The following is a 16,300-nucleotide window of genomic DNA, read 5'->3' as shown; positions in this document are numbered from 1 at the left end:
CTTGCGCGGCTCGTCATGCGCTGGGATCCCCGCATTGGTCCGAAATCAGAATTATTTACGTGTTCGTCCAATCAGGAAGCTGCGCATGGGCACCGCTCGCGCTTTTAGCCAATCGCAGCCTAAGAGGCGTAGCTTGTCTAAACCCGATTGGGGACCAAAATAACGCGAGTTAAGACGTCGTTTTCTGCTTTTACATACAGCGTCAAAATAAAAGCCGAAAGATAAAGCTATATAGTACTTTACAGATACATGGTTAACGCCACAACCCTGAACCACACACACATTCCTGCATCAATAGCCTTCCACAATACATTTTACACACTTTATGACCATAAGTTTATAGACATCCCCTCCATCACAGTCAGGTTCTTTCACCCCGACCTTGGTAAACTCTGTCTCCATGAACCCTGCCTTGTCGTGCTGGAACTTACATAAAGTGGAACCCTATTACTGATTCCTGCACCACACAAATTATTATTATTATTATTATTATTATTATTATTACTACTACTATTATTATTACTACTACTACTAGTAGTACTAGTAATAACTGACATTCGCAACTTCATTTTAGAGACTTTTATTTTGATTTCAAGTCACGCGCAAAAACCCGGAAGCTTTCCCTGTGGCGCGTTACTTTGGAGAGGTAATGACCCGCTGGTACAATATATTTTTAAGTAGCTGTGCGGTTTGTAAGCGATACTTTACATTTTTACACTTTTATTAAAGACATGATGCTACTGCGCTTTTAACTGAGCAGTAAGATTATCAATTCACGACCATTTCCGTTAGCGTTGGCCGGCTAACTGTGCTAACCTGTAAACAAACCTTGGTTTGTTTGATTTATTTTAAAAGTTGATTTATTTTAGTAATTCAGTTCAAAAAGTGAAACCCCAATATTATATAGATTTATTACACACAGACTGATATATTTCAAGTGTTTATTTCTTTTTATTTTGATGATGTCTTTAAGTATGAAAACCCCAAATTCAGTATCTCAGAAAATTAGAATATTACTTAAGACCAATATAAAAAAAATTAACACAGAAATGTTGAAAAGTGTAGTCTGGGCTCCTTTTGCATGAATTACTGCAGCAGTGTGGCGTGGAGGCGATCAGTCTGTGGCACTGCTGATGTGTCTGGAAGCCCAGGTTACTCTGATAGCGGCGTTCAGCTCTTCCGAAGAGGCCATGATGATCAAAATCTAAAGAAATAAACACTTGAAATATATTAGTCTGTGTGTAATGAATCAATAAATAAGTTTTACTTTATGAATTGAATTACTGAAAGAAATAAACTTTTCGGTGATATTCTATTTTATTGAGATGCACCTGTATTCTCAAAAAGCAGATTTAAACCTCTCTCTCTGTCTGTCTCTCTCTCTCTCTCTCTCTCTCTCAAGATTCAAAGGCGCTTTATTGGCATGACAAATATCTGCATTCATATTGCCAAAGCTTAGAAATAACAGGTGATGATAGTAAAAAAACAACAACAATAATATAGAAATAGATATAACAAATATATGTATCTAAAATGTATAGACATTTACTTTAAGTTGAAGATAAGACTCTTGTGAACATTATAAAAATAAAGGAAAGTATATATATATATATAATATATAATAATAACAGTGATCAGTACATATTTATGTGTGTGTGTGTGGTCACTCGCACGTGTGTGTATTTTGCTGCTAGTGTGCAGCTCTCCCTGTGTTCCCCCAGCTGGTGGGGCAGTTTGTTGGGGAGGTAGTTGAAGTTGGGGATGAATTTAATGAATTTGGTGAAGAATTCAGTAAGAATTGCATTTAGTGAGGAAGTGCAGCGCTGTCTGTATTTTATACAGCTGGCACAGAGTATTTCTTAGCTCTGGGTCAGTGACCGTGCTCAGATAGTCTGCCACGCTGTAGTGTCTGTTTAGTGCCAGATACAGTGACAGCATCTTACTCTGCAGTTTAGTTTGTGTTTCCCAATAGTTCAAAAAGTTACTTTCTTAATATTTTTGTAATTTGGTTTATTTTAATTTTCTTTGATAATTTTGTTTCGTCCTGAGTCTTTTTACTGTTAGTGTGTGACGGCCGTTAATTAGTGTGTAACCATTGTGTTGTGGGGCAGTGACTCAGGACCAGCTGGATGAACATGGATAAGCAAAGGATGGTGTCTTTGCTCACCTTCTGGTACTGCAGAGTTTTATAATGGTGTCAGTGTGTCTCGCTCTCTTTTAGGTTTTTTCAGAATTTAATTTACCTTTTTTGTATTTTTATTAGTAACAGTTCTTGGCCTAATTCTGTCCTTCATGCATTATTTGTGGTGTTTCTGTGCACCTTTAAAATCATTTTGCAGAATTCTGCATGCAGGGTCTCGATTGAATGTTTGTCCCATTTGTCTCTCTCTCTCTCTCTCTCTCTCTCTCTCTCATTCAGTTCAGTTCAGAATGGCTTTATTGGTATGACTGCTAACAAAAAAATAATGTTGTTGCCCAAGCAATTATAAAAGATTGATTACATTATAAATAACATCAATCTGAATTTATAAACTTATATAAACATTATAATCATATTATAAAACATAAACTCTCTCTCTCTCTCTCTCTCTCTCAGTTTATAGAGATGTCTCTGAACTCCATTCAGCCCCAGCTGTCCTCCCTGAAGTCGTGTCAGACGGACATCAGCACAGGGATGGACATTGTGTCAGAAGTCGCTCTGGATCTGGTCGAAGCCCAAGGTGACTTTAATAATGATGAGTAAACACTGAGAGTGTGCTGTTGTAGGAAAATAAGTGAAGAAGGGGGGGTTTGGAGTCCTGAAGTGCTTTATTCCTACAGCAGTTTGCCATGATTAAAAATTTATTATTATTTATTTTTTTACTAAGTAACACATGGTAATTTAACTAGTAATTACTAACTACTAATTCTCACTAGTAGTTAGACTGAATATCTGCAAAACAAGTTAGTTCCTGTTACTCCTTCCTGTTACACTGTGGGTGCGTTCACACTACGGATCCCGGCACAATTCACCCCAAGGCATGTCATCACATGGGCCGATGTCGTACACTATACTTGTATAAATACCACTAACCTAAACATAAACAGGCATTTTGAAAAGTTGGGGTGTCAGGATACGTGGAAAAATCATGAATGTCGCAATGGAGTCTCTTTATTGTAAGCACGCATGTCGCACCGTCTCTATCTTATCTCCAGATACACTACAGAACTAACAATTTATTAATATAACTAGTTTTCCTACATTTTTATTTCAAAGTAGGTAACATGCACTTAATTACGTTTGTATTATTATATTCCTAATAGGAGGTTGCCTGGGTCCGGATTGAGTTTTGCAGCGCAGTCTGGATCTAGACCAGAGTCTGGACTTTGAGAAACCCTTTATTTGAGCATACTATAGAAAAGAGCTGTCTTAGAAACTGAATCTCCAATTTTTTGAGAGAAAAGTTTCTTTTTTATTTTAAAACAATATATATTTTTTAAATGAATAAAACACTAGAGGGTATAGTTCTTTTTTTAAAAAAAACAAAAAAACAATATAACTAAACATGAACTACATATTTGGGCTAAAATGCAAACTTACTTTCACTAACAAGTGAAAAGTAATACACACACGTGCGACTGACCACACCATATCTCTCTCTCTCTCACACACACACAGAAACACACACACACACACAAATATGTACTGATCACTGTTATTATTACTATTATAATTATAATATAGTCACTTTATCTTTAACTTAAACTAAATGTCTATACATTTTAGATAAATGTATTTATTTTTTCTCTTTCTCTGTTTTTTTTTTTTAACAAACAAGTTTTCTTGCTATTTTAGGGAAAAACAGTAATCAGTACCTAATCATACATACCTCTTTTCGGGATTAATAAAGTGCAAACTTTCACCAGTCTTTACAAGTTCTGGTTATTCTAGCAAAATATGAGCAGTGTTAGGGAACGTTACTTTTTAAAATAACTAATTACATTACAAAAGTTATGTCTTTAAAAAGTAATTATTTACATTACAGCGTAACTTTCTGATAAAAGGAACTAGTTAGAATACTTTTTCATTGCAGAAAATGAAACTCCAATTTGCATGCTAAATAAGATTAGGTGCCTGACAGCGTTTTACATGTTTTTTTCAGTCTGTTTACTGCATCAGGCTTAAGACACGCCCTATTGAATCGATTAAACCAATTTAAATTTTTCAACATTGACATAAAACATAAATTTGTGAAGCATGCTTCAATAATGCTTCAATTATTTGTTACATGTACTTACAGTACAGTGAGATGACAGGATACACCTGGAGTAGATAGGGCTCTAGGGCTCAAGGGCTCAACAGTGGCAGCTTGGCGGTGCTGAGGCTTGAACCCCCGACCTTCAGATCAGTAACCCACAGCCATAACTGATTGAGCCACCACTACTAGATTATAGATGCATTTATGGTTTCCAGCAGGGACTGTTTTGTGCTATTCCCTTATCAGAAGAAATTCATAAACATGATCAATCATTCTTATACACAGTTATGACCAAAAGTATTGAGCCAAAAGTGAAATTCAATGTTCTAAAGAATCAAAGAAATTATGCGAATAAGGATAATTAGTTACTTAATACATTGAAATTGCTCTACTACAATCAGTATTTAGTATAAAGTATTTTAAACTTGCTGGATCCGGCTGTCCATAGTCAAAAAGACGTCTGCCGTAATCTGGTGTCACTTCGCTCAATCCATACCTGCTTAATTGCTGATATTGTGTTTAGGTCTGGAGGTGACCCAGGCCATGGATCAGGAAGCTGAATGCAATTGTAACATGGTATAAGTTAATTAGCACAACTCTTTAGCCTGGCTAAAACTAATTAGTGAAATCACCAGTTTTATGTACATTGAAAACTGTAATACATATACTGTCTTAATACTTATTAGTGAAATATATCAATATTGTCTGTACGGTTTTTATTCCAGCTACTGATGACAGTCCGGGTCTGAAGAAACTGGAGCAGATGATGTTGGAATGTGCTAAACTGGACAGTGAGATTAGCTGCTTTGTGGAATCTGTCGAACAGATGATTGCTCAGGTTAAAATATTTTATTTTTAATTCTCACCCCATATGACATCACAGTGTTGCTTCCCAGTTTGCTTACTGAGCTCCATCTAATTGTAGGTGAGACATGAGCCTCCGGACGCCATGTTCAACCTGAAAGACTCCGTAAAGGAGCGATTCACTGAACTCAAGGCCGCAGTCCCACATGCTGAGATTGAACGCCACTGTAAAGTTATAGCCTTCAGAGACAGCATCAGGAAATCTCTGCAACAAGGTAAAAATCATTATTCATGCAGGTGAAAAGATGATTCTCTCCCGATTCGATTCTTTAGATTTAGCCTAGGATCCAGGATTTTCACCCATCAGTCTGTCCTTCCTGTTATATCAAAGCAACCGAGTGGTGTGTGCGAAGGTCAGAGACAAGTGGTGTCGATCGGCTTCATCTTTTGGAGCTGCTGCTTATGCTCTATCCCAGGGCAGCGTAATACCCCTGAAGATAACGTGTTATCTGCCCTCTTTTGTATGCATAAGATTACTCATCATTGGCTTGTATCCCTGTAATTGACTCTCTTTAGATCTTCCAGTGTCCTTCATCCTCTCTTGTCACATCTTCTCTACAGTTCAGTCCACAGGTTTTATTTCATGGCCCTAAGGAGGCAATGCTAAGTGCTTTTTTTTTGTTCATTAAACAGTATTTGTGTAGACTCTGACATATCTTTTAAATCAGTGTCCTGCACAACGTACCAGCTATAACCAAGGTGTATAACCAATCAGATATTAATTGAAAGTCTCTATGACATAATGCTATGTATCTTGACAAGTTTTCCAGGGGATCTGGTGATAACAGTTTCACACCATCTCAGATTCTCAAGCATTCAATTTAGACTCAGTTGTTTTCGGTGTCGGGTGTAACCATCATTCTCTTTACGCCTTAAGTGTTTGCTGCTTTAAAAACCTTTTTTAACATTTAAGTTCAGTTACAGTAATATGTGCAGTAATGTTATGTTTTATAGTTATATGATGAAATGTAATCTGTACATCAGATTCACACTTCTGTGTTTTCACAAAAAGTTACCCATGGTAATCTCTGAATAAGTATCTTAGTACATATACACTCATACATGCTATAAATCTGTGTGTGTGTGTGTGTGTTTGTGTGTAGCAAATCAGGTGGCATCTGGCAGTGTGGAGGAGGAGCTGGATGAGGACATTGCTGTGACCCAGAGCCAGACGAATTTCACATGCCCTCTTACTCAGGTAGATTAACACCACCAATATTTCAGGCCTTTTTAAATAAATTTCAATGATAACATCTTACAATTTATGAAAAAAAAAAAGATTTCCAAATGAAAGTAAGACACTTTCGACTGTGTCTCTGGTTCAGTAGTGGCTTCGTAGTAGGAATGCAACAGTTGTAGCCCATTTTCTGAAGGCGTCCGTGCGTGATGGCTCTTGATGCGCCGACTCCAGCCTCACTCTACTCCTTGTGAAGCTCTCTCAAGTTCTTGAATTGGCTTTGCTTGATATTCTCCTTAAGATTAAGAAGTTATCTCTGTATGCATCACTTCCTAACCAACATCTTGTGAAAGTTCAGCACTTTTCTGTGACTTACTCTCTTTGTGAAGGGTCTCAGGAATCATTTTGTGGAGAACTATCAAGTCAGCAGTCCGATCCATGATTGTTATGTACTGAACTAGGCCAAGAAAAATATAGTTCTTATAAAATATGAATAGTAATTTACTCAAAATTAAATTTTCTAATATTTCGAGATATTGGATTTTTGCTTTTCATAAGCTGTAATCATTGAAAAAATGGCTTAAAAGATTAAAATAATTTTTGAATATAAAAAAAAAGACTTTTCCATGGTATTAATTTTTTTTAGATGAACTACATATTTATTTATGTATATATTTATAATATAATCATTTCTTTTTCACTGACAAGTTCAGACGATTTAAAATAGTTTTTCTTAGCATTTTCTTGTCATTAAAAATGTTATATTTTGTACTGAATAGAGGATAAAGATTAAGTGTGTGTATTTTGTCATCAACAGGTTGAAATGGTCAATCCGGTAAGAAACAAGAAGTGCCATCATTACTATGATCAAGAAGCTATTCTGTCCCTCATTAAGACGAAGCAAAACAATAAGAAGAAGTGTCGGTAAGATGATACAAACAGTAAACAGCTGCAGATAAAGTTTTAAGGTTGTTTTTTAAGTAAGTAGCCTAAGAACAACTTTAAAAGGTATAAATAAAATGCTTTTTACAACTATCCCAATCGAAAGGGAATAAAGTACACATAAATGTAAGTTAATGTAATAATTTTTCGCATGTATAAAGCAAATATATAAAGTAAGGAAAAATATTAATGTACAATGTGAGGAAATTGACATAGTTAGACTAAGAGAATTTCTACACACATAATGTGATTTTTTTTTTTTTTTGGCCAAATGCCTGTGCCATCGACATCTGTTACTACAAAGAACGTAAACCATTGTAAAATGTCCTGGTGAGATCCTGAAGAACAAAGGAGTGGAAGTTAGGCAAGTGTCCATCAAGAGACGAACCAGGCGTTAATATCAGATCTAATGAGGAAGAGAGCAAGAGGATAGAATTAACAAATTTTATATAAAATAATTCCCCTACTATCGGCTTAATAACTGTGTATCTTCAGAAAACCTGATTAGTGAAATTAATCAGAAACAAAGGCTTCACTTTGCTAGGAAGCATAAAGATTTAAACTTTTTGAAGCAACAGAGAAAGGTCATCTCCACCACACTAAAACATATCGGACTGTCCAGATTTAAACTATTACAGAGTCAGAGTGCAACCAATAATCCAAGTGGTCGACAAAAAAATCAATGATCAAATTAGTTGCTATCAATTTAAATAGTTGATTAGTGGTACCGTCATTGTGAGGACTGCTCCAATGTGTACGCATCATCACTTCACTGGGGTGAGTCAAACAATAGCACAACTTTCATGACTGAAAAACTACAGACGCAGACACTTATTGGTCACGTCCTCCTCACATGCATGTTCTTCCCACTTAACTTACCATTGCTTCGTTACCGAGTGACTCTTGCCCATGTCTCTCCAGCAGACACTTCATCACAGTTTTCTGTATATTTCAGTTTAACTGTCATCATTGCCACCTGCCCCCTTAAATAATTATATTACCATTGCTGTTTCTTTCCTTATCCATGGTTTTTTGTTTTGACAGAAAAAGTTTTTCATATCTTATACTTGAGCAGGAAAGTTCAGACTAAGTGAAGCGATGCACCCATTATGCATTGTGATGTGGCAGTGAAGACAGTGTTATGATCTGGGGTTGCTTTTGTTACTCAGATCTAGACTCGTTATGTTATCTCACATGAATTGACCACCACGTCAAAGCTACAAGTGATCAGATGAATATTTGACTCTGTAAGTTTTTTCCTTTCTGCCAGGCAGTGTATTTCAATGGAAACTTCTCGTTCTTGTTTATTCCCTCAGCTGTCCTGTTGTCGGCTGTGGAAACACAGATGTCAAGCCATCGGATGTGGAATTAGACCTGGTTATGAGGAGGACAATACAGAACCATAAGAGACAGACTGGAAAGAGCTAAGTTAAACTAATAAGCTCAGGCACTTGTATATAGTTTTCATAGAATATTTTTTCACTCACTGACCATAATATACAAGTAAATTAACTTCTGTTGGAGACGAAATATTTGTCTACATGTCTTGTTAGCTTTTCTAAGAAAATAAAATATTTCAAATAAATATCTGTATGTTTGTGGTCATATTCATTCGACACATGCAGTGATTTTATTTACTGAGGACTTTAGTCATTTTTAGTTCCTGTAAAATCCCGTTCAAAATTCATTAAAATCTGAGCAGTACTCACACCATTCAATCATGAGCCTGATTTTAATTGTATTTAATAGTCCTGTGATATAATTAATTAATTACAACAGCCATGGAAGTCATCTTTCCTCATATCATGCCATCAACTCACTGCATGAGAGAGAGTGATCACTCCAGCGCAGTAGCAACACAGCAGGCGGGATGAAGCAGACCTTCAGCAGTTCCAACCATACGTCTGTTTTTGGTAACAATATAAAATATAACAGTGTAAATCTCATGGTTCTCTGCTCCCAGGCATCCTTCTTTCTTATTTAGTCAAACCACTAGTAAATTTTACAAAACAAGATTTCTCACATTTCATTGCGGTGACTCATCCAAGCACCTTGAGTATCCATGTCTTCATTTTAGAACTGTACAGTCAAATGGGACATGAGAAATATTAGCTGTACAGGGTTACTTCAAAAAAGTTGGACTGAATCCCAAGTGCATGTAAACCCGGCGGATAAATGAGACACAAACCAGCGTGCCAGCGATGCGTTTAGCATGACATATGAAATGACCAAAGCAGATTTTATTTTTTTCTTCGTCATTCCAGACCCTGATAAGGATCTACAGTTATTACAATTCAACTTATGATTTTAAAAATGATTTCATTGTTTGACCTGGTATTAAAAATACTTGATTATGAACCCAGCATATAAATTTGGGCCAAGGCCGGTCCAAGCTCTGAGTTTAATCAGAGACAAAGGGACACGGAATCTTTCATATGTTATTACAGTACAGTGCACTACGCCCCAGCTTATTCTCTGATTTTATTCTGTACCTGAACGCTGCTCTTGACTGGGAGAGAGTATAAAGTTTAAATCAATACAATGCAGTGATGTCAGAACTAAACCTTGTTTTCTTTTGAGCAGAATTCAAAACTTAGACGGATTAAATGCTCCCGTTTCATGTGTCTGAAACACAGATCTTAAGCCTAACAAACTGAAGAAACCATAGAAACATACATGAAAATCACATCTTTATGTAGTCTGGATGCATTAGCCGTAAACATCTTTTCTCCCCTAAATATTTTAATGTTGTCTGATCATGAGTCGTTTCTTTTCACATGAAGTAGACCAGCAAATTTGAAAGGCTGGTCACTTTAACCTGTTTTTTTTAATTTTTTTTTTTTATGTTTGTTTGTTTGTAGTCCTCATGCGTCCGTGTGAGGTTTAACCGCAGTGCTTCTGGGAGAATCCGAGTCCGTTTGGTTGTTGGTCCATGTCCCCCTGTCTCTCTGCACCAGTCCAAGTCTGCAAATCAAATGCAGATCTGCTGTGTTTCGTTGCTCCTGGTGCAAAGTCTAACCGATAGTAACTCCAAATCCGCACTGAAACTTGTTTTTGCGATGGTTCAGGAAGGCACCGAGAGCCAGAGACAACGGGAGCGGCAGCAGCTTCTTTTCCATCGTCGCCCCTACCACCCAGTTACTGTCTAACGAACCTAAAAGGTGAAAGTTTTTTTTTTATGCATTCTACTAAATTTACTTTGACAAATTCAACAACATATACATGATGATAATAATACAAACTCAAATTCATTATGGTACTATTGTAGATAATAATACAGAAGTCATATGTTAATCGGTACCTTTAAATTGAAGATTAGCTTTTGGCAGGTCCATTTGGTAACCGAAGGTCATGCTTGTTTCCTGCATGCGTGTGCTTGCCTCGAACTCCACACCAACTTGCAACTGCAGAGACAAAACTTTTTTATTCATGAATGAAAAAAAACCAACCTTTTTTTTATTTCATTCGAAAATACTCTCACAGAACACAGATGTTGCACTGCTGCTCTAAACAAACTGCCTGATAAGTTGTTAATGGGCTACAGTTTGTGTGAAACTGATGGACTGTCAAAGCCTACCTGATCGTTGGCTTTGTGGTAGTATGACGCATGAGCGCCCGCTCCTCCAACAGTCAGGGTGGCCACGTAATTGCTGCCTGAGAGAAAAAAAACAGGGCATATAAAATCACTATAGATCCTGGGGGATGTTGTATGTATAAATAAGGAATACAACACATGGGGACATGCTGTTTTTAACCACCACCCACATTGAAGTTTAGTCATTTCTCTAACAGCAATTCCCAAAGTATTTTACTCCTTACTGAAGGTTAGTGTTTAGAGATCCCAGCTCACCCCTCACATCTGTTTCCTACCTGTGTATCTGCCCACGAATGAGGTGACCGTGCCCTCCTCTCCAGGTCTCCTGTGGTACACCAGCTCTCCCCCCAAAGCCAAGGCAGGGGTCAGGGATTGAAGGTAATGAGTCACTAAAATCCCTAGCAGACAAAACAAAGCTACAGTTATACCCACCTGCCCTTATACTTAATTCAGTCCCCATATGGGTCAAAATTATGTTATCTGTTATTTGTCAATCAGTTAGTATAACTTCATCCTAAAGAGAATATAATACCAGATCCAACAAGAACATCTGGATTGCCGATGGTCACAGCTGCAGTGAAGTCCTCTCCACGGTACTCTGCGTCACACTGCCAGTTCACAAACTTGTGTTGCTGTGTCTGAAACATAAGTTAACGCACCTATCCAATGAAAATCAAGGGGCAGTGTGTATAAAGCAGCTAAAAGTGGCATTTTGGTCCAGGTTCTAAAAGATTTCTTTAAAAAAAAAAAATAATAATAAAAAAAACTCAGAAGTCCAACGGCACAGTGTGACCATGAAAAAACACATCTATTAGTTACAGTCTTAATGTGTGCATAAACTATTTTCTCACTCGTTTGTGTAACACAACACACGAGGCATTCATCACCTCTTCTATTTCAAGCTAACCATTTTCTTTCACTAACTGATTAGGGTGAATCCAGATTTATTCTTTAGTAATTTTCTATTTTTTTTCTACATTTGTACAATAATAATTACTGTATTAATAACACTAACTCATAACTAATTAATAATAATAATTCAATTCAGTACAAATGAAATTATTTAACGTGTACCTTACAGCACAGTAAAGTGATTTTTTTTTTTTTTTTTTTTTATACATATCCCAGTTAGGAAGTTAGGGTCAGCCTAACTTGCGTACCGATCGTTCGATCAGTAACCCACAGCCTTAACCGATTGAGCCACCCCTGGCCTAATAGTGTAGCACAAAGCCAGCATCTATACTAAAAGACTAATTTATGTAATTTTTACATTATGTATTATATAATATATTTATATATTCATTTATAACACTATGTTGCGAAATGCCATTTTGTAAAAATAACTTATTTTTCACCTTATTTTCTCACATTTCACCTTATTTTATTTACTATATGACCTCATTCACCTTCTGGACCAGATGTGCTGTGTAATATAATGCGAGTGAGGAAGCAGCTGCCAGAATGATTTCAATCCGACTGAAGAACTATTGTATAAATAAATGTAGCTAATATATGATTTTCAGAGATGTTTTCTTTTCATAAAAAAAATGCCCCAAGGAGGGATAAGTTGATTATGTAGGATCCCTTTAAAAAAAAAAAAAAAAACAGTTATATTTGTGATAAATTCTAAGACAAAGCCTTATAATATAAGCAGGGGGAAGGGATCCTTTTCCCCCACTAAGTTTTTCTTTAACTGTTGCTGTGCCTTTGAGTTCCTTATGTAATACTTACAGTATAAATGTAAAAATCGTACTAAATAACAGGGGGAAAAAAATGTGTGCATGTGTGTGTGCATGTTGGCTGAGGCGTTCCTCCAGCGTACAGTACTTACCTGCAGAGCAATTTTGGAGCGTATGTGTGTGGTCAGCTGGTGAATAAGCTGCGCATTGAGACTGCCCGTGTTATCCATGTCACCAACTATTACTGGAAATGACTAGGAAAAAAAATACAACATACCAGTTTAAAATCCTATCGTGCTGCAGAATTACTAGCCCTAACTTAAAATCTAAACCAACTAAAAACAATTCACTGTGATAAATTAGTATTGTACAAGTGTCTGCTTTAATAATAAACTACAACTTATTTCTTAATAAAAATGATTATGAATGCTCACCTCGGCAGGTCCAGTCTGCTTGCTCCCGACATACGTGGCTGCAAACCTGTAGCCGGACTCTGCCATGGTGCTCAGTGTAACTGTGTGGCTCACCTGTGTAGCAATACATGCAAAGGTCAGGTGTGTTTCCTTCTCTTAGACATCATGAGAAATGATCAGTCATTACTGGACAAAGATTATAGTTTTAGTCACTTTATTGCTATACTGTGGTGCAGGAGAGAAAGCCTTCCTGATAACTTAGTATTTCTGGCACACACTACTCTTTCCAGGACCCTGCCACTTGCTGCACTACACACACAAACCAAGGAGTTTGTCTAGCTGTAAGAAGAATAATTTTTACAGACATTAATGTACTTGTACGGATGGTAGAAAATCATGAACATGTAGGTAAAATGAGAACAAAACAATACAAGTGCAGCACAAAAGCTATAACCAATACTACAACATTTAAGCAATACACTGAATGTTACTGAAGTCACTAGCAAGAATTTAAAGTCTCCAGGTATGTGAAAAGTTTTATAAAACAAATACGTTTATACAGTTCATCTACATAAAGTCGCCTTTACCAGTGGTTCATATACTTACACTTTCCACAGTCTGTCTTAAAGAACAAAACTGGCTCATTATATAGAGATAAAATGTGTTAGCTGCTATTTAGCCTATTTAACTAGGAAACAAAACATGGCACCGGACCCCACTTTTTAGTTTACTCTAAACTCTAACGGTGTGGTTTATCTAAACTGAGACACTAGTAAGCAACTATTAGTAAACAAATATTATATGAGAACCACAAACATATGATCATTTTAAAATATAGTCTCTTAAGAATACTCAAAAAAAACAAAACAACAGATGGCATTAACACTAACCTGAAAATGATTACTTAAACCCTTGTTGACCACCAGTCGCACGCCCTCCATCTGCACCGGGAAGACCTCTGAAGGTCAGAGAAGGGACACAGAACAATGTGATGCTTGGATTTAGAAGTTCTGTTCAGTATTTCAGCACTTACTGTATGAGCCCTTTGTAAACTAAAACTAAACACTGGTGAAAGTAGGAGTAGCCTTGGTACCTTTGCATTTCCGATGACACTCCTCAAACGTGCCTGGGTTGGGGACAGAGGGCTCTGCGTCTGTGCCAGCCTGTGCGCCGGTGCCCAGAGATGACACGGTGGGCATGGTGAAGCCGGGCGGCACTGTCAGGCCTGGACCCCCCTGGCTGCTACCAGTGCCTGAAGCAGGGGGGTTTGGGGACGTGGCAGCTAACACACTGCCCATGCTGAAATCCAGAATTATAATCTTGTTAAACTGAGGAACTACAAATAACGTACAACTTGCCAGAGTAAGTCATCATAGTAAATACCAGAGATACCGTATAAATTATAGCTGCTGAACTGACTAAATTTAACTTCGAGCCATAGTTAAATATTTATAAAGTAGAAGTTTCATTGATAAATATTTAACGGGGTGGTATCTAAAAGTCGAGATTGGCACACCACAGATCCTGGCATAGAAATCGCTATTGACACTCTGACCCCTGGGGATGAATTCTCAATGCGCAATGCAGTGAATGTCAGAAAAACGACTATGAGCGCGTCTAATAGATATTAAAGCACATAATTAGCTCATTATATGGAGTTAAATTATGTTAGCGGCTTTTTAGCCCAATTGCACTTGGTCAAACTTGCTGTCGATGATGAAATAGCAGACATGGTAACACGCTGTCAGAACAGCACCAGTTATACAGCAGTGGATGTACACAGGACGGTGTCTTTTGGCACACTGACTTATGAAGGTCACTTATGAAGGTCAGCGCTCCCTGAGACTGTGTGCAGCCTTGTGGTGAAAAACTAGCCTCGAAACTTTTTAATACCACCTCGAAATGAAGTCTTAGGCTTTGTGCCTGCTATCACATTAATCACTAATAAAAGCACTGAATGAAAAAAAATTTAATAACTCAATTTTTTACACAGCATGTTGTTTCACTGTGAATTTTCCTCTTTACACAAGTTACACTAGATGAGATAATAAACCACAGGACTGTAGTGAGGTGTGTGTGTGGAGACTGACCCTCTAGTCCTGAAGTATCAAGCCGTGCTAATAATCCACCAAAATACAATGTACCTAGCGGTTTTGTGCTAACAACTTCTTTGTATTCGCTTCAAACTGAGGATTTAGTTTGTAAAACAGCAGTTACACAGAAAGTCATGGTGCACGCGCCACTGGGCAGGACGGATGGTAAGCTAATTTGCTAGCGTTACATAGCCAACACGCTAACATGTAACATGCTAACATCTACCCTTCCTTTAGTCTTGGGAAGAATAAAGCGCCACACGAATCCTCTCTGACCCTCACCTATAATGACATGTACATCACTGAATCACAGTCTGTTTGTAAACGCGTGTATTTATACACTTCATACGGCCTCGTGCTCTACTCACGTTGTGCAATGCAGTCCAGCTACACGGCTATGAAGCACCGGTAGAATGTATGGGACAACCTACAAGATCAACGTCTCGGCCCGCCCACTTCATCCATCCTTAAAAGGGATTGGGCATAGCGTGCTACACCTGTAACCTGATTGGTTGAAGCATACTGTAACTGTAAGGTGATTGGCTCCCTGCTGAGTTCGCTTCAGAGGTAAGAGGTGAAGAGTCAGGAAGCGACGTGAGGCGCAGCCAGGCACTACGCGTCCACTTCAAGGGTACTCTGCGGTTAAACCCCTGCTGAACAAAAATGATCATGTTTATCATCTAGTAAAGCCCAGGACGCGTATAAAAAAATAAACACAACCACAGTGTAGATCGAATATATTTTTTTTAAATCAACAAAAACTGAAAGAGCTGCACCATCATTCGTCCTGTTCTACGTAACCCTGACATGTGTGTTCATTCACATTATCTTAAAGCACACGGGTCACTTACAGTTAAACCCTCTAAAATCAGCCTCACTGACGGGGGAAAGTGAGCATGAAATTAGAAGAGGATTAAAGTAACTACATCCGTGGTCGAAAGTTTTAAGAATGACACAAATATAAATTTTCACACAGTCTGCTGCTTCAGTATTTTTAGAACCTTTTGTCGGATATTACTGTGGTACAGTAAAGTATAATTACAAGCATTTCAATATTTTTAATAATTTTATGCAGTTTATGCACAGAGTCAGTATTTGCAGTGTTGATCCTTTTTTTTTTTTTTTTTTTTTTAAAGACAATTCTTGAAAACAATTCGCCCTAGCGTGCTGTCAATCAATTTCTGGGCCACATTCTGACTGATGGCAGTCCAACATTCTTATCAATGATTGGAGTTTGTCTTAAGGGATTGACCTCAAGTTCTCAACAGGATTAAGATCTGGGGAGTTTCCTGGCCATGG

General features: G+C 37.5%; 2 protein-coding genes across 3 annotated transcripts; one reads left to right on the top strand and one right to left on the bottom strand.

Moving 5' to 3' along the window:
* Positions 1–578: 578 nt before the first annotated feature.
* On the top strand, positions 579–9,312 carry nsmce2 (NSE2 (MMS21) homolog, SMC5-SMC6 complex SUMO ligase). 2 transcript variants are annotated; one of them, XM_053495254.1, is made up of 7 exons: positions 579–646; positions 2,606–2,720; positions 4,964–5,076; positions 5,164–5,317; positions 6,206–6,300; positions 7,097–7,203; positions 8,538–9,312. In XM_053495254.1, the coding sequence occupies exons 2-7, from the start codon at positions 2,606–2,608 to the stop codon at positions 8,647–8,649; spliced, it is 696 nt and encodes a 231-aa protein (XP_053351229.1). In that variant the 5' UTR covers positions 579–646; the 3' UTR covers positions 8,650–9,312. The 2 variants fall into 2 exon arrangements, with proteins under 2 accessions (XP_053351229.1, XP_053351227.1); XM_053495252.1 differs by having other exon boundaries at positions 597–646; positions 2,597–2,720.
* A 586-nt stretch (positions 9,313–9,898) lies between these two features.
* tomm40 (translocase of outer mitochondrial membrane 40 homolog (yeast)) lies at positions 9,899–15,446 on the bottom strand. The gene is made up of 10 exons (XM_053495251.1): positions 15,370–15,446; positions 14,002–14,207; positions 13,799–13,866; positions 12,930–13,022; positions 12,648–12,749; positions 11,349–11,454; positions 11,092–11,214; positions 10,799–10,875; positions 10,523–10,625; positions 9,899–10,375 (listed from the first exon to the last, which is right to left on the bottom strand). Exons 2-10 carry the CDS (start codon positions 14,204–14,206, stop codon positions 10,236–10,238), a joined length of 1,017 nt encoding a protein of 338 aa, XP_053351226.1. The 5' UTR covers position 14,207; positions 15,370–15,446; the 3' UTR covers positions 9,899–10,235.
* Positions 15,447–16,300: the final 854 nt, after the last annotated feature.

This window comes from Clarias gariepinus, chromosome 4, assembly GCF_024256425.1.
Source record: "Clarias gariepinus isolate MV-2021 ecotype Netherlands chromosome 4, CGAR_prim_01v2, whole genome shotgun sequence".
NCBI lineage: Eukaryota > Metazoa > Chordata > Actinopteri > Siluriformes > Clariidae > Clarias > Clarias gariepinus.
Note: the sequence above shows the minus strand (reverse complement) of the source record. Positions and strands in the feature narration are given on the sequence as shown.

Coding starts and splice junctions, on each gene's coding strand:
- nsmce2 (XM_053495254.1), top strand. CDS start 2,606: ATGTCTCTGAACTCCATTCAGCCCCAGCTGTCCTCCCTGAAGTCGTGT. Junction 5,077..5,163: donor TCGAACAGATGATTGCTCAG/GTTAAAATATTT, acceptor ATCTAATTGTAG/GTGAGACATGAGCCTCCGGA. Junction 7,204..8,537: donor AACAATAAGAAGAAGTGTCG/GTAAGATGATAC, acceptor TTATTCCCTCAG/CTGTCCTGTTGTCGGCTGTG.
- tomm40 (XM_053495251.1), bottom strand. CDS start 14,206: ATGGGCAGTGTGTTAGCTGCCACGTCCCCAAACCCCCCTGCTTCAGGC. Junction 11,455..12,647: donor GCTCCAAAATTGCTCTGCAG/GTAAGTACTGTA, acceptor CTTATGTTTCAG/ACACAGCAACACAAGTTTGT. Junction 10,626..10,798: donor ACCACAAAGCCAACGATCAG/GTAGGCTTTGAC, acceptor TTGTCTCTGCAG/TTGCAAGTTGGTGTGGAGTT.